Raw genomic sequence first — 25,918 nt, 5'->3', positions numbered from 1 at the left:
AGCACTGTCGTTATAACAGAATCCGGCTACTGCGTCTGATATCTACATCTACGTGGTGACGGTTCCAGAGTACAATCTGTTTTATTAACTATAGACGCAATGATTTTCCCTCGTCGTTGTTAACTCTCGTCAGTTGCTCTGTGTAGCTTGTTGTATGTGGGATGAATAATCTACATTGGATTTCAAACAAGTAAACACTTGAAGGAAGGCCACGAGATCAACGAGCAATATAAGAAGTTAATTTAACCGTGCCTCCAGCTTGTTGGAGCTAATAAACCGGTTGTTTATACGCCTACGTAGAGTCGCTGCAGGCTTCTCCTGCGTTTCGCACAGAACACTTGCGGGAAGAAGGAAGTTTAGGCTTTCACGTCCATTCTATAATTAAGCTAGTAGGAACAAGCATGAATTCAGAGCGTACAAGAAAGAAGCAGGAAATTGGCCGTGATCCTTAAGAAGAAGACATTCTGACGTACGCCGAAATCATATATATGTATTCTATATGTACATTGAACAAGCAGTAAAGAAAACCAAAGAAAAATTTGGTGTAGGAGTTAAACTTCAGGGAGAAGAAATAAAAACTTTCACTTTTGCGAATGACATTGCAATCCTGTCAGATACAGCAAAGGACTTGGACAGTGTCTTGAAAGAAGGATGTGAGATGAACATCAACAAAAGCAAAACAAGGTTAATGGAATGTAGTCGAATTAAATCAGGCAATGCTAAGTGAATTAGATTATGAAATGAGACGCTTAAAATAGTAGATGAGTTTTGTTATTTCGGCAGCAAAATCACTGATGATGGCCGAAGTAGAGCTCATATAAAACATAGACTCCTAATGGCAAGAAAAGCATTTCTGAACAAGAGAAATTTGTTAACATCGAATATAAATTTTAAATGGATAGGAAGTCTTTTCTGATGGTATTTGTCCGGCGTGTAGCCATGTATGGAAGTGAAACATGGACAATAAACACTTTAGATAAAAAGAAAATAGGAGCTTTCGAAATGCTGTGCTACAGAAGAATGCTGAATATAAAATGAGTCGATCACTTAACTAATACGGAGGCTCTGAATAGAACTGGGGACACAAGGAATTTGTGGCACAACTTGACTAAAAGAAGGGATGTGTTGATAGAACACATTCTGAGACATCACGGTATCACCAATTTAGTTCAAATGGCTCTGAGCACTATGGAACTTAACATCTGAGGTCATCAGTCCCCTAGAGCTTAGAACTACTTAAACCTAACTAACCTAAGGACATCACACACATCCATGCCCAAGGCAGGATTCGAACCTGCGACCGTAGCGGTCGCGCGGTTCCAGACTGATGCGCCTAGAACCCCTCGGCCACACCGGCCAGCTCACCAATTTAGTACTCGAGGGAAGTGTTGGTCAAAACCGTAGAGTGAGACAAATAGATGGAAACAGTAAGTTGGTTCATAAAGAGGTGGGTTGCAGTAGTTATTCGGAGATGAAGAGTCTCGCACAAGATGGAGTTGCATGGAGAGCTTCATCAAACCAGTCTTCGGACTAAAGACTACAACAACAACAAGTATGTATATGTGTATGTTCCACATCCTTTTCTAAACTACTGGACAGATTTCAATGAAACTTGATTCACATATCCTTTACTGCCAGTCAACAATCGCTGTGGGGGTAATAACCACCTACCTATCAGAATTCAGGAGATATGACGTCGTAAACAATGAGACGCGTGAAAAACTGTCGTATTGAGCATTACGTTTAAATGTGTTACTTCTTTCCTACTAACTCTATTCGCACAATTTTTCATTATCCACACTTGTCATGGACTGAACCTATAAAATGATATCATTGTACATCACAGAGAGCATGAACACTGAGATGCGTGGAGAGCTGCCGTGTCATGCATGACGCTACAAATTTTTAGCTTTTTGCTATTAACGCTATTCATCATAGCTCTTACACATGTAACTAGAAATACCGTTTACAATCAAGTTAATCAAATAAACATTACAGAGAATTTACATTTTGTATACTATGTTTGCTAATTTTTAGATTGTACTTATACATTTTTACGTTATATATTTTTCTTCGTACGACTGTCTCATAATTTCACAGTTGTTTTCACGAATAGAGGAAAATGAAAATTTTTCATTGTCACGTTACAAACATGTTTCATTTTTTGTTTATGTTTCTAACAGAAAACTGGCCGAACTGAACATTCGGAGAACGCCGCGTTTGTCAGCTAGTTAATTTATAACAAGAATAGAAAACCCTTCTCCGGATGCGTGGACAGACGTTTGAAACTCACTCCTTCCTGATGCAACTCCAGCACCTTACCCATCGATAGAAGCTACATGGGAAAATACCACAAGTGATAAGGTACATCATTCGAAACAATTAGGGAGCCACCCAGTGTATGCACATACAATCTATCAAATTCCCTTGATGTCTTATGTAAGAGAATATACTCGTACTCTTAGATATAACCAAATATGCTCCAGTATATTGATGTAAGTAACCTGTAAAAGACATGCAAGTATAATTTTTGTACAAGTAGGTCAGGAGCGGGTGAAGCAACCTTTAATTATCTCCACCCTGTGACTAATTACCAAAACAAGCGTTGCTCTAAATCTTTATGCCATCCTAAATGGCCTACTGTCAGCAAGTCTGCAGTCAACACTGCTACAGTGATGTTTACCCTGCATCAAATTTATGTGATGAGATGAGCTGGAAACATCTCTTCCAGCTCCTCAAACGGTGTAGACTGTGTTGCAGGGGAAGGATGGTGGGAGATAAGGGAAGGCTTCTGTCGAAAACATAACTGCCCACACCTGCCACACATAAGGAATTTGCGAAGGGTATCCTGTCGTTAATATCAGTTCAGAGTGTACGTGAGTAGACTCGAAAAGAGGCAAGGCTTTTTTAGGTTGTGGAATTATTAACCTTCCCTTCCCTACACCTTCCCTGCTCCCCTCCGCCACAGACGGCACCGCTAGCCTGTACTTGCTTGTGGGACCGTCCAGCGTGAGTACTATCTGCTGTTACGTCACTGCTCCCCGGGGACAGTCGTAAAGCGCCAAGTGGGTTAAACATCACGAAGCAGCGAGAAGCGCAACAGATTAGATAAAACGTGGCGCGGGACGGCCCAAGTCCAGTTGGGAAGATGACGTCACGATGATCAGGCGCAGAGGAGCGGGGGCACTTGAGTCACGCCGGCTTCATTCAGCAAGTGAATTTGCTTGTCACGTAACGTGATAAGGGAGCAGCAATTGGAAGAACCCCAGGCGGCCTACCATCAGTTCTCTGCCTTGCCGCTATACTGAACCGCAGAGAGGCAGTGCTAGATCGCTAGCGAAGATAAGAATTACAGCACTGTTTCCAGTTTTTTGGCCGTGGCCACGTAACGACTTCTTATCAAGACGTAAACATGACCATGTTACGCCATATTTTATTACTTCAATGCTACATTCTTTGTTTGCGGATTCCTCTGGAGTGCGTCATCTACAAAATTACATCCACATAACACGAAACATGTACACTGAAGCGCCAAGAAACTGGTTTAGTCATGCGTATTCAAATAGAGAGATATGTAAACAGGCGGAATACGGTGCTGAGGTCGGCAGCGCCTGTGTAAGACAAGTGTCTGGCGCATTTGTCAGGTCGGTTACTGCTGCTACAGCGGCAGGTTATCAAGATTTAAGTGAGTTTGAACGTGATGTTATAGTCGGCGCACGAGCGATGGGACCCTGCATTTCCGAGGTAGCGATGAAGTGGGGATTTTCCCGTACGACCAGTTAACGATTGTACGGTGAACATCAGGAATCCGACATCTTGTGGCCGGAAAAAGATCCTGCAAGAACGGGACCAACGACGACTGAAGAGGATCTTTCAACGTGGCAGAAACGCAACTCTTCCAAAAATTGCTGTAGATTTCAATGCTGGGCGATCAACAAGTGTCAGCGTGCGAACCATTCAACGAAACGTCATTGATATGGGCTTTCGGAGCCGAAGGCCCACTCGTGTAACCTTGATGACTGCATGGCACAAAGCTTTACGCCTCGCCTGGGCCCGTCAATACCGACATTGGACTGTCGATGACTGGAAACATGTTGCCTGGTCGGAAGAGTCTCGTTTCAAATTGTATCGAGTGGATACGGGTATGGACACAACGTCTCGAATCCATGGACCCTACATGTCAGCAGGGGACTGTTCAAGCTGGTGGAGGCTCTGTAATGGTGTGGAGCGTATGCAGTTGGAGTGATATGGGACTCCTGATATGTCTAGATATGACTCTGACAATTGACACGTACGTAAGCATCCTGTCTGATCACCTGCACATTCATGTCCGTTGTGCATTCCGACGGACTTGGGCAATTACAGCAGTACAATGCGACACCCCCACAGAGTGGCTCTAGATACACTCTTCTGAGTTTAAATATTTCCGCTAGCCACCAAACTCCCCAAATGTGAACATTATGGAGCATATCTGGGATACTTTGCAATGTGCTGTTGAGAAGAGATCTCCACCCCTCGTACACTTACGGATTTATGGACAGCCCTGCTAGATTCATGGAGTCAATTACCTCCAGCATTAGACGTGTACCAGTTTTTTTCGCTCTTCAGTGTAGCAGGGAATGGAGATATCTTCTGCTTTGTATGCTTTTTCTACCACCCAGCATTACGTTATAAAATGGTCATGTAACTTTCTGTGCACCATCTGAAGATGAGCTTGAAATAAGTATTTTTTTTAAATGATTATTTGCAGTTTTCTGTGTCTATACTGAAGTAGCCAACGCGACAATTCTTCGCAACTGCATATACGACCGAATCTCCTTCTCCCCCTTCTTTTGTCCATCTCCTTCTTCCCCTCTCTTTTTCACCTTTTCCTCCAGATTTCATTGTCCATCTCTTCCTCCTGCTGCATGTCTCTGTTCATCAGCTTTTTACCCCCTCCCCGTCCATCGACAGACAGAAAACAAACCGCACATTTTCACAGCAGAGCACATCACATCATTTTATGTTTCACAGTCGGTTTCAATAGGAAACCCATCATTGTTGTTTAGTAAATTATATAGCCTGTGACCGTCTGGATGTTTATTAGATTATCGGGTAAAAACTCGAAGTAAACTGGTCAAGAATTTTTCGAGATTTTCGGTGATAAAATTTCCTAATAAATACAGGTTGTTTCAAAATGTCACTGACAAACTTCGAGGAGATGTGGAAGATGTCTTGAGGAACAAAATCAGAGTAGGAACCCGTGTCCGGAAACGTCATCCAACGACGCTACGGAGGGTGATTCCACGATGATGTTGCAAACTTAGAGGGATGATGGACAAGGATAAATGATTCAATCTGATGTAAGGGATCCTGGTCCAGAAACGACCAAGTCTGAAGTCGTAAGCGAAAATCGTTCTAATATCTCTGACAGTGGAATACATTTATTTTTTTAGATCCCATGTTTACGGGACTTTTTTCCTTGTTTAGTTCGTGCTACCACCTCTAAGAGCTGGGAACCCTACAGTCTTAGCAGCAGCAGCAGCAGCGGCACACGCAGTCCTCTGTCAGAGGTATCAGAACGTTGTCTGCTTATAGCTTTCAACTTCTTCGTTCCCGGACTTTGGTGCCTTACCTCAAATTCATACATTTATCGTTCTCCATCATCCCTGAAAGTTTGTAACATCATCACAGAATCACCTTGTATGTGCATAAATACAGGATGATTCTTATTAACGTTTAAGAAACCCTGTAGCGACGTACATGACGCTGAAACAAATAATTTAATATAAGGCACATGGGGCTGCAGATGTCGGGAAATACCCCAAAAGTGGAAGACAAATGTTGAGCACGTGAAGTCACATCCAAAACACTGAAAGTATTTTGGAGTCCGAGCGTGAAGGGATGACTGTGCGAAGCAATATTTGATTTCAAAAAAACGGTGCAAATTTCGATGATCTTTTGTAAATGTGATCCGTTGTAACCGTGGAAGTTACAAAATTATTGTCCTCGCTGTAACGATGCAAAAGCTGTTCTAATTTTGTGTTTCTTTTATTTTTCCCCTTCTGTTTTCGCTTGCAGACACTGTGTAGTAAACAAAACGTAGGTCATTTACTGGTAAAGACGCAGTTCGGAAGTTTATACTCATTTACTCATGGCGCAATATAGTGTAGTTGTAGTGTACTTCGCAATAAACCAATAGCGCAAGACAGGTGAATGAATTAGTATCTCAGTGTAAAAACATAATTGTCTCACGCAGTGAAAAAATGCTGCCTACTAGATGCAAGACACAGCCCTGACACCAGGTGACAAAGTCGTGCAAGTAGGCACGAGGCCAGACCGATGTGGACACTTGCCTCGGGTTGGGACGATCAGGTGCTACAGACAGATAGGCTCAACCGCTGCACGTGCGGTGAGGTATCTTATCTGGTGACGTCACATGTTCAACATTTGCCACCGACTTCTGCGGTATTTCCCGGCGTTTGCGGCACCATGTGTCTTGTTGCATTGTATTACTTGTCTCAGCGTCATCTATGCCGCTTCGGAGGTTTTTAAACGTTAATAAGGATCATCCAGTATACAGGCACCGGCGCCTCTGTGTGTGTGTGTGTGTGTGTGTGTGTGTGTGTGTATGTGTGTGTGAACATCCAAACATTTAATAGACTAAGTTTAAATATCTGAAGTAAATCAACTACTTTCCGAGATTTCTGGTAACAACCTTAAACTACGACTTTCCTTTGTATAGTGATATAGTAGATAAACAGCCGTGGGTGTTTAAATATCCCGAACGGAAACGCTTAATGACTTACTGTTTCGAGTAGTAATGTTCAGAACTTTTAACATTGCAGCGCGTCAGCAGTCGTGAATAATTTAATGATTATAAAGAATCCGCCTCGATTGCAAATAGAAACCGGATGTTGACCTAGGTTTTAAAAAAACATTGAAGTGACGTCGTACGTCTCTTCACGCATATACACATAGCTTTGCATATCACTTTGGTAACACTTGATAGCACTAATTACTTTGACCTCTGTCGGTCAATAGATAATAAGGGTGATGAAAGCGACGTTGCACGTCCTTTCACGCTTGTATATTAAGCCCGTTACATTGTTTGACCTTTCACGTCAACAGTTATTAGACCATAAAGGTAGTTTGTCTGTTTCACGCTACGTGCGTTCACAGACCTCACCTGATTAAGCTTCATGGTTCAGTACCTCAAGTACCTAATTTTAAGAAACAAGTTAAGCTTTAGGTTCTTTTTACACTATTTTGGTACATATCCGATAACACTATTCAAAATTACCTCTGTCGGTCATTAGATATTAAGGGCGATGAAGGCGACGTTGTACGTCCTTTCACGCAATTACATTAAGCCTGTCATACTAATTTGAACCTTTTCTGGTCAATAGCGCTTAGAATTTAATATAATAACTTTACACGCTTATCCAAGCGTAGTCATCAAATACTATCACCGACCCCAAGTAATTGAAAAATCAGTTATTCATCCCCCATATTTTTAGCCTGCTTCTAGATGATGGTATTTTGTCTGTCCTGCGTGCATGCGTTTCGACCATCCGTGGAATTTGCTATCCCACATATATAGTTTCAGCCTATCCACGTTCTATAGTTCTATAAAATCGTCCTCGAGCTAGGACGTTATACATACACACGCATACGCCTTTGACATGGTCATCGGAACACTTTCGTAACACATTCATGCAATCACATGGAAGAAGCGACTTCTCAGTTTGCGCATGCGCGTTGCTTCCTGACATTCTCACAGCCTAGCTGCCGGCGCCACCTCAGTTTACCCGCGGCCCACCGAACGTTGGCTGGGCTGAGGAAGCGCGCTTCTGACGTTTGAGCTAACAAGGGGAGGCCGCCAATTGTGAAATTCAGATTCGATTCATACTGCGCATAATAACAGCTCATGGCCAGAGGTGTAATGTGGCAAAGCACCAAGATGCACTTCTCAGCCGTTCTCGAGAAAATCGACAGTTAAAAGAAACCGTTCCGGTCAAATACTCTCTACGATTAATAGTTTTCTACAGCGTCGTGGCACAGCGGTAAGCGCTCGGGTTCGTAATCCGAAGGTCGTCGCATCGAATCTCGCGCCATGCAACCTTTTTTTTTTTAGTATTCTTTTTAATTCATATATATATACTTCGAACATCATTATATTTTCCGCAAACAAAGTTGTATTTCACAAATGTTATTAATTGTCTTCATAATGTTTACCACGTATAGTTAACGGAAGACGCAGAAACGATATTCCGAAACGAATACGTATAGTGTAAGTCAAACGTTCGAATTAGAAAAGACACCCCATGAACACAAATTTGCTGTGGCAGGTACGAAATATAAACTCCGTTACTCGCTCGTTACACTTGAAGGACAGATGTTGAATGGGCCGAAACTAGCCGCCGCATAACAGCGCAGTTGCCTGCTAACTTCCAAAGAAGGTAGATGCGGTCCCTAGCAACTTATAACATCGTCGAAAATCAGTGCGTACGTGAGAGATTTGGTACACCCTGTTAAACAAACGGAAAAATGGAGGCGGTACAATTGGAGAGCGATCCGCATTCACCAACATGCATAAGCAATTCATTAATAGTTTATGTGTGTGTGTGTGTGTGTGTGTTTGTGTGTGTGTGTGTGTGTGTGTGTGTGTGTGTATGTGTGTGTGCACATTGGAATTACAAAAAAAAAATAATAAAAAAAGTTGCATGGCGCGAGATTCGATCCGGCGACCTTCGGATTACGAACCCGAGCGCTTACCGCTGCGCCACGACGCTGTACAAAACTATTAATCGTAGAGAGTATTTCACGCAACGGTTTCTTTTAACTGTCGATTTTCTCGACAACGGCTGAGAAGTGCATCTTGGTGCTTTGCCACATTACACCTCTGGCCGTGAGCTTTTATTATGCGCAGTATGAATCGAATCTGAATTTCACAATTGGCGGCCTCCCCTTGTAAGTACAGCTATTGACATGGTACACACGTACCGTTTATTTACCATTTTATGCGAGTCTTTTGACCTTTTGGGCGTTCTGTATTAAAGTTGGACTATGCCTCTTTAGGCAGTTTGCAGTTTTAATGTGTTCCGAAGAAGGCGTGGTTATCCGGTTTCTATTTGCAATCTAGGCTGATTCTTTATAATCATTAATAATTTTGAACTTTTAAGGGTACCATGTTCTCCAGTCTCGGTAAGCGCTCTAAACACAAGACACTCGAAGTTTGCAGACGCCTAGAGTGTGTTTCGCTACTGACACTGCGCTGTTGATATCCACTGGAGCCGGCCGGAGTGGCGGAGCGGTTCTAGGCGCTTCAGTCTGGAACCGCGCGACCGCTACGGTCGCAGGTTCGAATCCTACCTCGGGCATGGATGTGTGTGATGTCCTTAGGTTAGTTAGGTTTAAGTAGTTCTACGTTCTAGAGGAGTGATGAGCTCAGAAGTTAAGTCGCATAGTGCTCAGAGCCATTTGAACCATTCTTTATCCACTGGACGAAAATAAGAGAGGCGTTCAGTAAGTAACACAACAATTCTTTTTCTCGGCCAGTTCGGTCGAAGAAACGCAGAATTTATTGTGGGACATCGTGGAATATTCCCGTTTCAGCCTATACAGTTTCATGAAATACCCACAGGCGGCGGCGCTATATGTGGCCTACAAAATGGCCCCTGTAAGGGAGGTGCGTTCGAAGCAGAGGTTCTATTGAGTTTGTTTTGGCGGAAAGCCAAAATATCGCAGATATTCATAGGCGCTTGCAGAATGTCTATGGAGACCTGGCAGAGAACAAAACTATGGTGAGTCATTGGGTGAGGCGCCCGTCATCATCGCAACAAGGTCGCGCAAACCTGTCCCATCTCCCGTGTGCCGGCCGGCCGCACACAGCTGTCACTCCTGCACTGCTGGAACGTGATGACTAGACCTCGGATTTTAGGCAAAGACCTATTTTGTTCCTCATTAAATAAAGGCAATTAAAGTTGTACATACACGAATTACGCCAATTTATGATCGGAAACGCTAGTTTTATAGCCCCTAAAAATACCTAATTTCCGGTTAGTACCTTATTGTACCTAAATTTTAAAAATGCAATTAAATAAAATTTTTTGTGAGTAATGTTCTCTCGCGGTCTTGCCAGCTAAGAATTACGCAAATATTTTATCCAAAATTTTAATTTTATAGTACCTAAAACACCTATTTTCATGTTAGAAACTGAGTGTAACTCATTTTTAAAAACCCTAAAAGTACCTAATTTCATGTTAGGATCTGATTGTATCTGATTTTTAAAACTGCAGTCAAATAAAATTTGTGTGATTAAAGCCACTCTTCTGGTCTGCCCGGCTACTTAGAAAACAGTAATTGAATGGTAACTTGTTTGTTTGCATGCGTGAACGCCAATCATGAGTCAGACGACGACAGCACACGCCGGGCTATTCTAGTCAGCCCTGCTCCGCAGAGCGTTGTCGCTCGCTGTGAACCGTCAAATGGGCCGGCAGGGCTCGGAGGGGCCCTGTGGTCTGCCTCCGCCGCCTTTCTGCCCTGTCTGAACAGCCTGTTTGAAAGACCAGCACTGTCTTCATTCAGCGTGATGCTTGGATGTGGTGAAATATTTCATGGAGGCAGTGTATTTGTGGTAATAGCCATTTCCAAATCATCTCTGATCGTCAGTGGTTACAGGAATTTCCTGATTTCTCCACAGACGGAAGAGTTATTCACTGCAATGTGTGCAACAAAGACATAAGTAAAATGTTAACCTTTTATATGCTACGCCCACTTAGAGAACAGTGATGCCGCTGTTTTCCCGAGTTAACTTGTACCAGACACGTGGAAATGCAAAAATATTGTTTCTAAACCCTTAATGTAGGTTAATTTTCCAAAGTAGATGTCGTATGTAAACTCTTCCACAAAGTATTCCTCATTTCTTTTTGCTTTTAGGTACGTTCTGAGCAGAGGTCGCATTTAAGTCAGCGTATCGCAGGGATCAAACACCAGTAAAATGTAAAAAATAATCAATATATCCACGGGTGTGCTGCCGGTCTATAGTGTCCAACGGGCACAATATTTCGGCAATCATACATGTCGCCATCATCAGGTGAACTGACGGACTGAGCTCCTGTGAACGTGCCGGCACGGAGATCCGTACGCTATGGCTGCTCAGAGGGAACTGGGTTCGGTCGCGGCGGCGGCCGATTTAAATATCCTCCGCCCGCGGCGCGCTCCCTCCGCCGTCCGCGCCCCACGCCACGGTCGCGCGGTGGAACAGATTGCGACGGCGTCTGAGATGACGTCGGTGTGATGGCTCTGTCCGCCGTGGTCGTCACAACTATACGTTTGCTCGATTTACTCTTGATTAACCCAATCGCTGGTTTCCAAGCCTTGCTAAGATTATAGCCACAGTCACGGCTTATGAGGTCGTCATTGGTGCGAATTTCGATGGCCTCTCTAACAAAGCTGTCCCAGTATCTCGACGTCTGTACCAGAATCCTCGTGCGGTCATACTCCATGGCGTGATTTTCCGACAAACAATGTTCAGCGACCGCCGACTTGCTCGGATACATCAGTCGAGTGTGCCTCTGGTGTTAACGGCATCGATCCTCGACGGTACGCATCGTCTGACCAATATACGACTTGCCACATTGACACGGAATCTGGTACACGCCGGCCTTCCTCAAACCGAGGTCATCTTTGGCGCTCCCCACCAGTGCACGAGTTTTATTTGGAGGACAAAACACAGTTCCGACCCGGTGTTTCTTCAGAATGCGGGCGATTTTCCCCGAGAGTGCGCCTGTGTATGGAATAAATGCAGTGCAGTGCAGTGGCTTCATCCATCTCAACAGGTTGTGCTGCAGTGGTTGGGCGGAGAGCACGTTGAATCTGCCACTCTGAGTACCCATTTTTTCGAAATACAGTTCTCAGGTGTTCCAATTCCTGGGGTAGACTCTCTGCGTCAGAGATAGTGCGCGCCCTATGTACTAGAGTTTTAAGTACCCCGTTCCTCTGTGAAGGGTGGTGGCAGCTGTCTGCGTGCAAATACAGATCAGTGTGCGTTGTCTTCCGATACGCCTAATGACCTAGGGTGCCGTCAGCCCTTCTCTTGACCAAGACGTCAAGGAAAGGTTATTTACCCTCCGTTTATCCGTGGATATTTTGATTATCAAATACGCCGGGAGAAACTCAAGAATCACATCATACACCTTTCCCGGGAGGAGATGTATCGCAGCATGAAGAAATTTGAAAAGTTGTGCCACCGTAGATGTCGTTTGCTAAGTACTCTTGCCTTTCTAAAGAGATGTCGTTCCGAGAATGTGTACCAAATTTTGCTAAGGTTATGCATCACATCGATTCTACAGCAGCTAAGAGAATCAAGAAACGAGCCAGCCTCGCTTTGGTACGTGAGAGAGTGCAATTCACCCGCCGGAACCTTGAGTTTATCTCACAGGAATTACTCAAACTACATTTGTAACTGGCTAGTAAGTTCACTTCTTTTTCCTGGGATTGGATTGATGGTGTCACCTGGGTGTCAGCTGATTCCGCCCATAAGAAGGCTACGGGACGTCAAACAGCTAAGTTCTCACATCTCCTTGACAAACCATCTCTGCAGGTTCCGTGCAAGACTGTCATCAATTTGAGTGGCATGGTGTTGAGTGATGATGCGGTCTCGGTTTTGCAGAAAGGTCTCAACTTCGCTCCCACCCCCAAGTTCACTCCGGTCGCAGAAATTGTTAGTGCTGTTGAACAGGTTGCAGCTCGACTTCCGCCACAATCATCCGAGGAAATACGTCGTGAAACTTGTCGTGCGTTGACGAAATCCAAGCCGATGAAGTCAAATATCAGCAGTAAAGAGAGGGCGGCCATTCGTGATCTGAGGGAGCGCTCTGAAATTGTTGTCTTACCGGCTGACAAAGGCAATGCTACAGTTGTTGTCTCCCATAAGGACTACACTGATAAGATGCAGAGCCTGCTAAATGACGATTCCTACCGGAAGATCAGCGTTGACCCTACAAAGAAGGTGGAGAACAAGACGAGGGCGCTTCTCAAGGACGCAGATTTACCGGAGGGTGACGCTAAGAAATTGTTACCCCAAGGTCCGGTACCCCCTAGACTATATGGACTCCCGAAGGTTCGCAAAGAGGGGGTACCATTACGCCCCATTGTCAGCAACATCAGGGCACCTACATATTTGTTGGCCAAATACCTGACGGGAATATTAAGTCCTTATGTGGGTAAATGCCCTCATCACATCCGTAATTCCGTGGATTTTGTTAAACGCCTTGATAGCCTCAGGTTGGATGAGTCAGATGTCATGGGGAGTTTTGACGTCGTTTCCTTGTTTACGAGGGTACCCCTTCGAGAGTCACTAGAATTGATTAGTCAGAAGTTTGACGAGAAGACCACTGAACGTTTTAGGCATGTCTTGACTTCCACGTATTTTCTTTTTAATGGAGAATACTACGAACAAACGGAGGGAGTCGCCATGGGTAGCCCACTCTCACCAGTGGTAGCGAATTTGTACGTGGAGAACTTCGAGGAGGAAGCCCTGTCGTCATCCGTATGGAAACCTACTTGCTTTTTCCGTTACGTGGACGACACGTTCGTCATCTGGCCACATGGTATGGATAAACGCCTTGACTTCCTTACACATCTAAACTCCATACACCCCAACATCAAATTCACTATGGAGACTGAAACGGAGGGTAAATTACCATTCCTTGACGTCTTGGTCAAGAGAAGGGCTGACGGCACCCTAGGTCATGGGGTGTATCGGAAGACAACGCACACCGATCTGTATTTGCATGCAGACAGCTGCCACCACCCTTCACAGAGGAACGGGGTACTTAAAACTCTAGTACATAGGGCGCGCACTATCTCTGACGCAGAGAGTCTACCCCAGGAATTGGAACACCTGAGAACTGTATTTCGAAAAAATGGGTACTCAGAGTGGCAGATTCAACGTGCTCTCCGCCCAACCACTGCAGCACAACCTGTTGAGATGGATGAAGTCACTGCACTGCACTGCATTTATTCCATACACAGGCGCACTCTCGGGGAAAATCGCCCGCATTCTGAAGAAACACCGGGTCGGAACTGTGTTTTGTCCTCCAAATAAAACTCGTGCACTGGTGGGGAGCGCCAAAGATGACCTCGGTTTGAGGAAGGCAGGCGTGTACCAGATTCCGTGTCAATGGGGCAAGTCGTATATTGGTCAGACGATGCGTACCGTCGAGGATCGATGCCGTGAACACCAGAGGCACACTCGACTGATGTATCCGAGCAAGTCGGCGGTCACTGAACATTGTTTGTCGGAAAATGACGCCATGGAGTATGACCGCATGAGGATTCTGGTACAGACGTCGAGATACTGGGACAGCGTTGTTAGAGAGGCCATCGAAATTCGCACCAATGACGACCTCATAAACCATGACTGTGGCTATAATCTTAGCAAGGCTTGGGAGCCAGCGATTGGGTTAATCAAGAGTAAATCGAGCAAACGTATAGTTGTGACGACCACGGCGGACAGAGCCATCACACCGACGTCATCTCAGACGCCGTCGCAATCTGTTCCACCGCGCGACCGTGGCGTGGGGCGCGGACGGCGGAGGGAGCGCGCCGCGGGCGGAGGGTACTTAAATCGGCCGCCGCCGCGACCGAACCCGGTTCCCTCTGAGCAGCCATAGCGTACGGATCTCCGTGCCGGCACGTTCACAGGAGCTCAGTCCGTCAGTTCACCTGATGATGGCGACATGTATGATCGCCGAAATATTGTGCCCGTTGGACACTATAGACCGGCAGCACACCCGTGGATATTTTGATTATCAAATACGCCGGGAGAAACTCAAGAATCACATGTAAAAAATAAATCACACTTGAAACAAACGTTTGTAACTAAACCAAATGTAACAAACAAAAACGAAATTCATCTTGACCTGTGTCGAGCCATTGTTGCAGCAAACATACCATTCAATGCAGTTGAAAATAGCCAGTTCAAAAGTTTTCTGGAGAAATACTGTTACGGCAGCATCCATCAGAATCCACACTGAGAAAGAACTACACTTCTGGAAATTGAAATAAGAACACCGTGAATTCATTGTCCCAGGAAGGGGAAACTTTATTGACACATTCCTGGGGTCAGATACATCACATGATCACACTGACAGAACCACAGGCACATAGACACAGGCAACAGAGCATGCACAATGTCGGCACTAGTACAGTGTATATCCACCTTTCGCAGCAATGCAGGCTGCTATTCTCCCATGGAGACGATCGTAGAGATGCTGGATGTAGTCCTGTGGAACGGCTTGCCATGCCATTTCCACCTGGCGCCTCAGTTGGACCAGCGTTCGTGCTGGACGTGCAGACCGCGTGAGACGACGCTTCATCCAGTCCCAAACATGCTCAATGGGGGACAGATCCGGAGATCTTGCTGGCCAGGGTAGTTGACTTACACCTTCTAGAGCACGTTGGGTGGCACGGGATACATGCGGACGTGCATTGTCCTGTTGGAACAGCAAGTTCCCTTGCCGGTCTAGGAATGGTAGAACGATGGCTTCGATGACGGTTTGGATGTACCGTGCACTATTCAGTGTCCCCTCGACGATCACCAGTGGTGTACGGCCAGTGTAGGAGATCGCTCCCCACACCATGATGCCGGGTGTTGGCCCTGTGTGCCTCGGTCGTATGCAGTCCTGATTGTGGCGCTCACCTGCACGGCGCCAAACACGCATACGACCATCATTGGCACCAAGGCAGAAGCGACTCTCATCGCTGAAGACGACACGTCTCCATTCGTCCCTCCATTCACGCCTGTCGCGACACCACTGGAGGCGGGCTGCACGATGTTGGGGCGTGAGCGGAAGACGGCCTAACGGTGTGCGGGACCGTAGCCCAGCTTCATGGAGACGGTTGCGAATGGTCCTCGCCGATACCCCAGGAGCAACAGTGTCCCTAATTTGCTGGGAAGTGGCGGTGCGGTCCCCTACGGCACTGCGTAGGATCCTACGGTCTTGGCGTGCATCCGTGCGTCGCTGCGGTCCGGTCCCAGGTCGACGGGCACGTGCACCTTCCGCCGACCACTGGCGACAACATCGATGTACTGTGGAGACCTCACGCCCCATGTGTTGAGCAATTCGGCGGTACGTCCACCCGGCCTCCCGCATGCCCACTATACGCCCTCGCTCAAAGTCCGTCAACTGCACATACGGTTCACGTCCACGCTGTCGCGGCATGCTACCAGTGTTAAAGACTGCGATGGAGCTCCGTATGCCACGGTAAACTGGCTGACACTGACGGCGGCGGTGCACAAATGCTGCGCAGCTAGCGCCATTCGACGGCCAACACCGCGGTTCCTGGTGTGTCCGCTGTGCCGTGCGTGTGATCATTGCTTGTACAGCCCTCTCGCAGTGTCCGGAGCAAGTATGGTGGATCTGACACACCAGTGTCAATGTGTTCTTTTTTCCATTTCCAGGAGTGTATTTAGATACTATACAATGAGCAGGGTAACTGCGTTTCATAGAAGAGGTGACAGAAAAAATCGACTTGGTCCCAGGTCCTATTGGTATAAAAGTTGGTGAGAAACTTAAGACATTGCTACAAAAGCAATCCAGGATTGACCACCCTCTGCATAGTGACTGACATATTGTCAAGCAAATCAACAGACCATGAGTGTGCGGTCTCATTGCGCCTAATACCGTCATTTAAATATGCTCCGGTGACCTGTTGACTTGGAACGCTCATTCTCGGCTTATAAGATGCTGTTAACAGACAAGAGATGCAGTTTCTCAACGGAAAATCTGGAGAAAGTGTAAGTTATTTACCGTGACTGTAATTATGGACAAGGACAATAATATAATGTGGATTTTTGACAATATATTTATCTTTCTAGACAGTAAAATGTCAGATTTTGATTATTTATTTTCTGATTTTTATAACCTATTTTTGTAAGTGATACAACCTATTTTAGGTACCTAGTTTAAAAATTTTAGAACCTAAAAGTCTGATGTCTAGTGACGACATTCTCATTTGAGCTGATCGACAAATCACAATCAAGTACCCCGATGCTCAACTGGACGTCTCTGTTGGTAGTGCTTACACATCTGAGTTGGGTACTGAAAGGTATATGCCCGCTGGGTTCCCCGCAAGATAAGAGAACACCATAAAGAGCAACCAAAGACCGTCTCTGCGGATTTGCTTGTTCGTTACGAGGCTCCTTTTTTGTCGAACATCGTCGTAGGTGATGGACTATGGGTTCATCACTTCGAACCGGAAACAAAACGACTGTCCATGGAGTGGCGCCACACCAATCCTCCTCCGAAGAAAAATTACACGACCGCACCCTCCACTGGTAAAGCGATGGCGACGGTGTTCAGGCACTATGAAAAGGTTGTTCTGTTTGATGTCCTCCCTCATGGTGCAACGATCAACTCAGAAGTGTAATGCACTACTCTCAGAGAATTGAAGAAATGACTGCAGAGTGTTCGTCGCCACAAAACTGCAAACGAATTTCTCCTTCTCCATGATAATACAAGGCCTCACATAAATCTGCACACTCGAGAGGAGCTCACAAAAGTTCATTGGACTGTTCTTCCTCATCCACACTACATCTCGGATCTCGCACCTTCCGCTTCACATCTGCTTGGCCCAGTGAAGGATGCACACCGCAGGAAGCAGTACGTCTTATTGATGCAATAAGACGTTGGCTCCGGCGTCAACCAGCAGGGTGGAACCATGTTACAATTACGAATAACTTAAATTGGAACGATGGCATAGGCGATGTGGGAAAAGCAAACCAAAAGGACCGCTATCTATTGCCAAAACACTTAGAAAATTCAAAAAGTTTACTAAAGACACTGCTGACACCATGCTTGTCCGCCCTCTTCTGGAGTATAGCTGAGCGGTGTGGGATTCGTATCAGATGGGACGGACGGAGGACATCGGAAAAGTTCAAAGAAGGAGGAGGAAGAGATTAGTGTTTAACGTCCCGCCAACAACTAGGTCATCAGAGACGGAGCACAAGCTTGAATTAGGGAAGGATGAGGAAGGAAATCGGCCGTGCCCTACAGAAGGAACCCCCTCCCCCCCCCCCCCCCCCGGAGAATACCTAAAGCGAATTTGGGAAATCACAGAAAACCTAAATCAGGACGGACCACGGGGTTTAACCGTCATCCTCCCGAGTGCAAATTCAAATTCAAAGTGGAGAAATTGATTTTGTAGTATCGAGAAATAGAAGCAGAGAGTGCCACGGACATGATACGTGAATTGGGGTGGCAATCATTATAAAAAAAAGGCGTTTTTGCTCGCAACAGCATCTTCTCTTGATTGCGGAAACATTCCATTGGTGCCCACCTTCGCAGGGAGGAACAATCATCATCAGAAAATATAAGAAGTCAGAGCTTGCACAGAAAAATTTAAGTGCACGATTTTCAAGCATGCCATTTTCGAGAGTGTTTCGATGAACCCTCTGTCAGACACTTAATTCCAAATTAGAGAGTAATAAAGGACATGTAGATGTGGTAGCCAGATGTCGTCGAATGGAACATTGACAAGTATGCATGGCGTCAAGTTTCAGTGCAGTACAACATCGGACCAGTGTCACATCCCAATGCCACACAAATGTGGATATTGCACGACTTGACCAGCCAGCCAAATGGAACCCAACAATGAGCTCTTCTGAAACTTTGTCAGGCGCAGATAATGCTGCGTCACCGGATTACCTGGCATCTCAGCATTACTTTACAGTGATCAACCAACACCTGACACTATTAATGCCATTTATATATTCTACCATGCGTGATAACAACATTAAAAACGAAAAACACTGTTGCATTCAATATATGAAGATAGTAATTGTTCTCGAAAGAACAGATGCCATTGATGACCGTGTAGCTTCTCTAGAATAAATGATAATTAACCGAAACCCTCAGCTGCCGACAGGTGTTGTTGATATACCTAAATGGGGACTGCCGAAACTGTGTGCCCCGACCGGGAGCCGGACCAGGGATCTCCTGCTTGCATGGCAGACGCTCTATCCATCTGAGCCACCGAGGACACAGATGAATAGCGCGATGGATAGAGCGTCTGCCATGTAAGCAGGAGATCCCGGGTTCGAGTCCCGGTCGGGGCACACATTTTCGGCTGTCCCCATTAAGTGTATCAACAACACCTGTCGGCAGTTGAGGGTTTCGGTTAATTATCACTGTTACATTCTGGTGCCATTGTACCAGTCACAGAATCTTACATAACTGCCAGTGGAATGTACGAGTACGTTTAGGAAGTTACGTTGACATCCAGCAATGTCTTCTGGGTTTTTCACTTTTATCAGGCAGAGTAGTTTTATGACACCTGAAGATGATCACATGATCGAAACCGATAGTTTGTAATGATGTGTTTCGTCAGCGGCTCCTGGCGGGTTTGCAGTATGAGTTCTTAATTTATCCAATAATCAATGTCAAATTTTATGGTGCTGATAAAGCTGGAATACATAATGAAAGGGCGGGAGTACTTACGGCCTCGGCGACCTTGATTTTGCCGGCTGTGGTGGAGAGGAAGGCGAAGTGCAGGCAGCTGCAGCAGCGGCAGCAGCCGCAGCACGGCACGCCCCCTGCGCCACCGCTGCTGGGCGCCGCCTGGCGCACCCTCACCACGCGAGGACCCGCGATCCTGCACACAGCGCAGCGGAGCACGTCAGCACGTGCGCGCAGTAACAGTCAGGCAAACTGCCGCATTTCTAAAAGCCAGTCAGACGACGTCTCTCCTTCAAGGGCATCAGAACAAGTTCGCTGTCGCTGTAGCCTCTTCATGTAATGGGATGTAAATACTCTCTAAGACCAAAAACACACGGCATCAGGAAGGAGTTGTCGGAATGGGATGGAAAAAGGTACATGTGATGTACAAGTACAGACAAATAAATGATTAAAATTCTAGAAAAGCCGAATGATTTACTCAAGAGAAAGAGCTTCACAAACTGAGCAAATCAATAACGCATTGGTCCACACTTGGCCTTTGTGCAAGCAGTTATTCAGCTTGGCATTGATTGATAGAGTTGTTTGATGTCCACTTCAGGGATATAGTACCACATTCAGCCCAACACTTGGCCTTTGTGCAAGCAGCTATTCAGCTTGGCACTGATTGATGGAGTTGTTTAATGTCCACCTCAGAGATATAGTGGCAAATTCAGCCCAACACTTGGCCCTTGTGCAAGCAGTTATTCAGCTTGGCATTGATTGATAGAGTAATTTGATGTCCACCTCAGGGATATAGTATCAAATTCAGCCCAACACTTGACCTTTCAGCTTGACACTGATTGATAGAGTTGTTTGATGTCCACCTCAGGGATTTAGTGCCAAATTCAGCCCAACACTTGGCCTTTGTGCAAGCAGTTATTCAGCATGGCATTGATTGATGGAGTTGTTTGATGTCCACCTCAGGGATATAGTATCAAATTCAGCCCAACACTTGACCTTTCAGCTTGACACTGATTGATAGAGTTGTTTGATGTCCACCTCAGGGATTTAGTGCCAAATTCAGCCCAACACTTGGCCTTTGTGCAAGCAGTTATTCAGCATGGCATTGATTGATAGAGTAATTTGATGTCCACCTCAGGGATATAGTGCCAAATTCAGCCCAACTCTTGGCCTTTGTGCAAGCAGCTATTCAGCTTGGCACTGATTGATGGAGTTGTTTGATGTCCACCTCAGAGATATAGTGGCAAATTCAGCCCAACACTTGGCCCTTGTGCAAGCAGTTATTCAGCTTGGCATTGATTGATAGAGTAATTTGATGTCCACCTCAGGGATATAGTATCAAATTCAGCCCAACACTTGACCTTTCAGCTTGACACTGATTGATAGAGTTGTTTGATGTCCACCTCAGGGATTTAGTGCCAAATTCAGCCCAACACTTGGCCTTTGTGCAAGCAGTTATTCAGCATGGCATTGATTGATGGAGTTGTTTGATGTCCACCTCAGGGATATAGTATCAAATTCAGCCCAACACTTGACCTTTCAGCTTGACACTGATTGATAGAGTTGTTTGATGTCCACCTCAGGGATTTAGTGCCAAATTCAGCCCAACACTTGGCCTTTGTGCAAGCAGTTATTCAGCATGGCATTGATTGATAGAGTAATTTGATGTCCACCTCAGGGATATAGTGCCAAATTCAGCCCAACACTTGGCCTTTGTGCAAGCTGTTATTCAGCTTGGCATTGATTGGTAGAGTTGTTTGATGTCCACCTCAGGGATATAGTGCCAAATTCAGCCCAACACTTGACCTTTGTGCAAGCAGCTATTCAGCTTGGCACTGATTGATAGAGTGGTTTGATGTCCACCTCAGGGATATTGTGCCAAATTCAGCCCAACACTTGGCCTTTGTGCAAGCAGTTATTCAGCTTGGCATTGACTGAGTTGTTTGATATTCACCTCAGGAATATAGTGCCAAATTCAGCCCAACTCTTGGCCTTTGTGCAAGCAGCTATTCAGCTTGGCACTGATTGATGGAGTTGTTTGATGTCCACCTCAGAGATATAGTGGCAAATTCAGCCCAACACTTGGCCCTTGTGCAAGCAGTTATTCAGCTTGGCATTGATTGAGTTGTTTGATATTCACCTCAGGGATATAGTGCCAAATTCAGCCCAACACTTGGCCTTTGTGCAAGCAGCTATTCAGCTTGGCACTGATTGATGGAGTTGTTTGATGTCCACCTCAGGGATATAGTACCAAATTCAGCCCAACACTTGACCTTTGTGCAAGCAGCTATTCAGCTTGGCACTGATTGATAGAGTGGTTTGATGTCCACCTCAGGGATATAGTGCCAAATTCAGCCCAACACTTGGCCTTTGTGCAAGCAGCTATTCAGCTTGGCACTGATTGATGGAGTTGAAGTCCACCTCAGAGATATAGTGGCAAATTCAGCCCAACACTTGGCCCTTGTGAAAGCAGTTATTCAGCTTGGCATTGATTGAGTTGTTTGATATTCACCTCAGGGATATAGTGCCAAATTCAGCCCAACAATTGGCCTTTGTGCAAGCAGTTATTCAGCTTGGCATTCATTGATAGAGTTGTTTGATGTCCACCTCAGGGATATAGTGCCAAATTCAGCCCAACACTTGGCCTTTGTGCAAGCAGTTATTCAGCTTGGCATTGATTGATAGAAATGTTTGATGTCCACCTCAGGGATATAGTGCCAAATTCAGCGCAGCACTTGGCCTTTGTGCAAGCAGTTATTCAGCTTGGCATTGATTGATAGAGTAATTTGATGTCCACCTCAGGGATATAGTGGCAAATTCAGCCCAACCGACGCGTCGGGTCGTCAAAATTCCGAGATGGTTGGAGGTCCCTGACTATAATGCTCCAAACGTTCAAAGGTTGTCAACTGTTGAGAGATCCGATGGCTTTGCTGACCAAGGTAATGTTTGGAAACTGCGAAGACAAACAGCAGACTCTATCGCCGTGTGCGGGTGGGAATTATCTTGCTGAAATATTAGCTAGGGGTGGCTTACCATGAGGGGCAACAAAGCGGGGCCTAGAATATCGTCGACGTACCGCTCTGCTGTAACGGAGTCGCGGATGACAACCTATGAGGTTCTGTTATGAATAGAAATGTCTCTCCAGACCATCACTCCTGGTTGTCAGGCCGTTTAGAGGACGACAGTCAGGTTGGTATTCCAGACGCTGACTGGGGCGTCTCCAGAAACGTCTTCGCTGGTCATCTGCTCACTTCTAAGCACGACTCATTACTGAAGAAAATGGCTCTGAGCACTATTGGACTTAACTTCTCAGGTCATCAGTGCCCTAGAACTTACAACTAGTTAAACCTAACTAACCTAAGGACATCACACACATCCATGCCCGAGGCAGGATTCGAACCTACGACCGTAGCGGTCGCGCGGTTCCAGACTGTAGCGCCTAGAACCGCTCGGCCACAGCGGCCGGCCCATTACTGAAGACAATTCTACTTCAGTTACTGATATTCCTTTGGTTTTCATCCGTGAAATCCATACAGCACGGCTATACTTCGACGATATTCTTCGTCCCGTTTTGTTACCCGTTCTGGCAGGACATCCTCGGCTTATATTTCAAGAAGGTAGTGCCCGCCCGCACTCGACGAGAGTTTCTTCTGATTGTCTTCGTGCTTGCTAACCCTACCTTGGCCAGTAAGGTCGCCGAAACCCTCCCCAACTGGTAAATTTGCAACGTTATAGGCAGGGCCCTACAACCATCTCGAAATTTTGACGATCTAACGCACCAATTGGACACAATTTGGAACGATATCTCTCAGGAGGATATCCAACAACTTTATCAATCAATGCCAAGCCGAATAACTGTTTACATAAGGGCCAGAGGTGGACCAGCGCGTTATTGACTTGCTCATTTTGTGAAGCTCTTTCTATTGAATAAATTAAACAATTTTTTTCTGAAATCGTAGTCATTTGTTCGTCTGTCCATGTAAATCACATTTAGCAATTTCCGACCCTTGTGGATAATTCTTTCGTGGTACGCCTTTTTTGTCTTTTTGTCTTAGAGCACACAATTAGTCTAGTACCAAATGTCGAAAATTATAAGGTCACTTTATTCACGAGTGGAAGGCCGAGCTGAAATTTTCTGCACAATATTTTAGATTCTCAGCCAGTGTGACATCAACTATATGGAGATGAAGACACACCATCCCCAGTGAGTAGTTAGCACTGTTGTTGCAATACCGCAACTCACGTTGTCAGAGCGTCGTGGAGGGTTGCTCAAAATTTTTTTCTGTTATTAGTTACCAGTCTTCTGACTGTTTTGACTTGGCCTTCCACGAATTCCTCTCCCGCACCAACTTCTTCGTTACAGAGTAGCAGTTCCACACTACAACCTTCAACAGAGTTTTCGTATTATTTATTGAAATGTCTTGCAGAACTCAGTTTTCCTCCTCTCTCATTCCGTCTACCGAGCCCATAACCTCCCGTGGCACTGTCTTCTAGACTCTTCCCTATACTACAGTCCAATCCGTTATTATTACTACCTCGCCATCCAATCCGTTATTATTACTACCTCGCCATCTCCCTTTACATACAGAATTATCTGTTCAACATCTTCATACACTGAAGAGCCAAATAAACTGGTACACCCGCCTAAAATCGTATAGGGACCCCGCGAGCACAGCCGTCATTGTGGCCGAGCGGTTCTAGGCGCTTCAGTCCGGAACCGCGCAGCTGCTACGGTCGCAGGTTCGAATCCTGTCTCGGGCATGGATGTGTGTCACGTCCTTAGGTTAGTTAGGTTCAAGTAGTTCTAAGTTCTAGGGGACTGATGGCCTATGATGTTAAGCCCCATAGTGCTCAGAGCCATAGTGCTTAGAGCCGCGAGCACACGGCAGTGCCGCAACACGACGTGGTATGGACTCGACTAATATCTGAAGTAGAGCTGGAATAGAAAAGACACCATGCTTCCTACAGGGCTGCCCATAAATCCGTAAGTGTACGTGGCGGTGGAGATCTCTCCTGAACAGCACGTTCCAAGGTATTCCAGATATTCTCAATAACGTTCATGTCTGGGGAACATGATGGCCAGCGCAAGTGTTTCCACTCAGAAGGGTGTTCCTGGAGCCACTCTGTAACTATTCTGGACGTTTGGGGGGTCTCATTGTCCTGCTGCAATTGCCCAAGTCCGTCGGAATGCACAGTGGACATGAACGGATTCAGGTGATCAGACAGGATGCCTACGTACGTGTCATCTGTCGGACTTGTATCTAGACGTATCAGGGTTCGCATATCACTCCATCCGCACACGCCCAACACCACTACAGACCCTGCATCAGCTTCAACAGTCTCTTGCTGACATGCAGGGTCCGTGGAACCATGAGGTTGCCTCCTTATCCGTACAAGTCCATCCACTCGATACAATTTGAAACGATACTCGTTCGACCAGACATTATGTTTCCAGTCATCGACTGTCCAATGTCGGTGTTGACGGAACCAGACGAGGCGTGAAGCTTTGTGTCGTACAGTCATCAAGCGTACACGAGTGGGCCTTCGATTCCGAAGGTCCATATCGACGATGTACCGTGGAATGGTTGGCGCGCTGACACTTGTTGATGGCCCAGCATTGAAATCTACAGCAATTTGGAGAAGGGTTGTACTTCTGCCACGTTGAAAGATTCTCTTCAGTTGTAGTTGGTCCCGTTCTTGCAGAATCTTTTTCCAGCCACAGCGATGTCGGAGATTTGATATTTTACCGGATCCCTGACATTCGCCGTACAATCGTGAAATGTTCGTACGGGAAAATCCCCACTTCATCGCTACCTCGGAAATGCAGTGTCCCAACGCTCGTGCGCCGACTATAACATCACGTTCAAACTCACTTAAATCTTGGCAACCTGCCACTGTAGCAGCATTAACCGATCTGACAACTGCGCCTGACACTTGTTATATAGGCGTTGCCGACCTCAACGCCGTATTCTGCCTGTTTACATATCTCTGTATTTGAATGCGCATGTCTATACCAATTTCTTTGGCGCTTCAGTGTATGTTTCCCAATCTTTTCATTTTCTGCTTGTGATGTCGGCATATATAACTGAACTATTGTTTTTGATGTTGGTTTGGGGACGATTCTGAAGATAATAGTCCTATCACTGACCAGTTAGCGTATACACTCCCTACCCTTCCTTCTTATTCAACACGAGTCCTCATCTTCTCACGGAAAATCCGAACGGGGTGTAATTCTGTATCTTTTGTAAAGATATTAATTTGCAATTAGACGCCAATTGTTCTGTGGATATGCATTATGTCTTTTTAATGCAGTTGTTTCCATTGCTTTCTGAGTTCTTATGTTGTTGAGCATTGCTGATTCTTCTACCTTTTAGAGACAGTTTCCCACCAAAAGGGCAATAGGGTTTGCAACCTTCTGTCTGCTCCTTAGCCCTTTTTAACTAGGCCGTTGGCAGAACGAGGGTGACATTTTT

General features: G+C 45.7%; 1 protein-coding gene across 2 annotated transcripts in view; it reads right to left on the bottom strand.

Annotated features, from left to right (window-relative positions):
• The window catches only part of LOC126171492 (protein singles bar), a 158,584-nt gene that overhangs the window by 71,308 nt on the left and 61,358 nt on the right, over window positions 1-25,918 (bottom strand). For both annotated transcript variants that reach the window (XM_049920805.1, XM_049920804.1), the window contains exon 2: window positions 19,488-19,641. In XM_049920805.1, coding sequence (XP_049776762.1) covers window positions 19,488-19,641 — 154 coding nt within the window. The remainder of the gene's footprint in view (window positions 1-19,487; window positions 19,642-25,918) is intronic.

Source organism: Schistocerca cancellata, chromosome 1 (genome assembly GCF_023864275.1).
Source record: "Schistocerca cancellata isolate TAMUIC-IGC-003103 chromosome 1, iqSchCanc2.1, whole genome shotgun sequence".
NCBI lineage: Eukaryota > Metazoa > Arthropoda > Insecta > Orthoptera > Acrididae > Schistocerca > Schistocerca cancellata.
The sequence above is the reverse complement of the archived record's forward strand: the minus strand, read 5'-3'. Positions and strand labels throughout refer to the sequence as shown.